The sequence below is a fragment of the Hylobates moloch genome, unplaced genomic scaffold (genome assembly GCF_009828535.3).
Source record: "Hylobates moloch isolate HMO894 unplaced genomic scaffold, HMol_V3 SCAFFOLD_6269, whole genome shotgun sequence".
NCBI classification, from domain to species: domain Eukaryota; kingdom Metazoa; phylum Chordata; class Mammalia; order Primates; family Hylobatidae; genus Hylobates; species Hylobates moloch.
The window spans coordinates 1,975-4,028 of NW_026658544.1; the positions used below are offsets into that span (position 1 = coordinate 1,975).

Sequence of the window (2,054 nt, forward strand, 5' to 3'; positions counted from 1 at the left end):
GTACTCTGTGAGTTGGTCTTTGTCATGGCGATCACAGAAGTGAAGCTGGGAGGACTGTGTGAGGTCGACTCGGTGGTGGTGATGAAAGAAGTGAAGCTGGGATTACTGTGTGAGGGGGTTTCGGTGGTAGTCATTGAAGAAGTGAAGCTGGGAGGACTGTGTGAGGTGGTCTCGGTGGTGGGGATTGAAGAAGTGAAGCTGGGAGTACTGTGTGAGGTGGTCTCTGTGGTGATGATTGAAGAAATGAAGCTGGGAGTATTGTGTGAGGTTATTTCGGGGGTGGTGACTGAGGAAGTGAAGTAGGGAGTACTATGTGACCTGGAATCAGTGATGCTGATTGAAGAAGTGAAACTGGGAAAACTGTGGGATGTGGTCTTGGTTTTGGTGATTGAAGTAGTGAAGCTGGGAGTACTGTGTAAGATGGTCTCGTTAGTGGTGATTGAAGAAGTGAAGGGGGGAGTACTGTGTGAGGTGCTCTTTGTGCTGGTGATTGAAGAAGTGAAGCTGGGAGTACTGTAGGATGTGCTTTTGGTGGTGGTGATTGAAGAAGTCAAGCTGTGAGTACTGTGGGGTGTGATCTTTCTGGTGGTGATCAAAGAAGTGAAGGTGGGAGTACTCTGTGAGATTGTCTCAGTGGTGGTGATTGAAGAAGTGAAGCTGGGAGTACGGGGTGAGGTGGTCTCAGTGACAATTGAAGAAGTGAAACCAGGAGTACTGCGTGAGGTGGTCTCGGTGGTGGTGATTGAAGAAATGAAGCCAGGAGTACTGTGTAAGGTTGTCTCGGAGGTGGCGATAGAAGAAGTGAAGCTGGGAGTACTGTGTGAGGTGGTCTCGGTGGCAGTGATTGAAGAAGTGAAGCCGGGAGTACTGTGTGAGGTGGTCTCGGTGGTGGTGATCAAAAAAGTAAAGCTGGGAGTACCGTGTGAGGTGGTCTTGGTGGTGGCAATTGAAGAACTGAAGCCGGGAGTACAGTGTGGGATGTTCTCGGTGGTGGTGATGGGAGAAGTCAAGATGGGAGTACTGTGTGAGGTGGTCTCAGTGCTGGCGATTGCAGAAGTGAAGCTGGGAATACTGTGTGAGGTGGTCTCAGTGCTGGTGATCAAAGAAGTGAAGCTGGAAGCACTGTGTGAGGTGGTCGCCGTGGTGGCGTTCGAAGAAGTGAAGCCAGGAGTACTGTGTGAAGTTGTCTTGGTAGTGGTGATTGAAGAACTTAAGCCGGGGGTAGTGTGTGAGGTGGTCTTGGTGGTGACGATCAGAGAAGTCAAGCTGGAAGTACTGTGTGAGGCGGTCTCAGTGCTGGTGATTGCAGAAGTGAACCTGGCACTACTGTGTGAGGTGGTCTCGGTGGTGGTGATCAAAGAAGTGAAGCTGGGAGTACTGTGTGAGGTGGTCTCGGTGCTAGTGATTGAAGAAGTGAAGCTGGGAGGACTGTGTGAGGTGGTCTCAGTGGTGGTCAAAGAAGTGAAACTGGGAGGACTGTATGAGGTGGTCTCGGTGGTGGTGATCGAAGAAGTGAAGCTGGGAGTACTGTCTGAGGTGGTCTCAGTGCTGGTGATTGAAGAAGTGAAGCCGGGAATACTGTGTGACGTGGTCTCAGTGGTGGTGACCACAGAAGTCAAGCTGGGAGTACTGTATGATATGGAATCAGTGGTGGTGATCGAAGAAGTGAAGCTGGGAGTACTATGTGAGGGTGTCATGATGGTGGCAATCGAAGAAGTGAAGCTGGGAATACTGTGTGAGGTGATCTCAGTGGTGCTCATTGAAGAGGTGAAGCTGGCAATACTGTTGGACGTGGACTCGGTGATGGTGATCAAAGAAGTGAAGCTGGGAGAACTCTGTGATGTGGTCTTGGTGGTGGTGATTGAAGAAGTGAAGCTGGGAGTACTGTGTGAGGGGGTCTCCTTGGTGGTGATCAAAGAAGTGAAGCTGGGAGTACTACGTGAGGGTGTCTCGATGGTGGCAATCGAAGAAGTGAAGCTGGGAATACTGTGTGAGGTGGTCTCAGTGGTGGTGATTGAAGTAGTGAAGCTGGTAGTACTGTGGGATGTGGACTC

The 2,054-nt window shown here is 50.6% G+C and overlaps 1 protein-coding gene across 1 annotated transcript; it reads right to left on the reverse strand.

Moving 5' to 3' along the window:
• Window positions 1-429: 429 nt before the first annotated feature.
• Window positions 430-2,036, reverse strand: LOC131382789 (mucin-3A-like; the record flags this gene model as incomplete). Its single annotated transcript, XM_058435302.1, has 3 exons — window positions 430-617; window positions 767-1,633; window positions 1,838-2,036. Coding segments are annotated over 3 exons (1,254 nt in total), but the record flags the coding sequence as incomplete, so codon positions are not given.
• Between the last annotated feature and the right edge of the window lie 18 nt (window positions 2,037-2,054).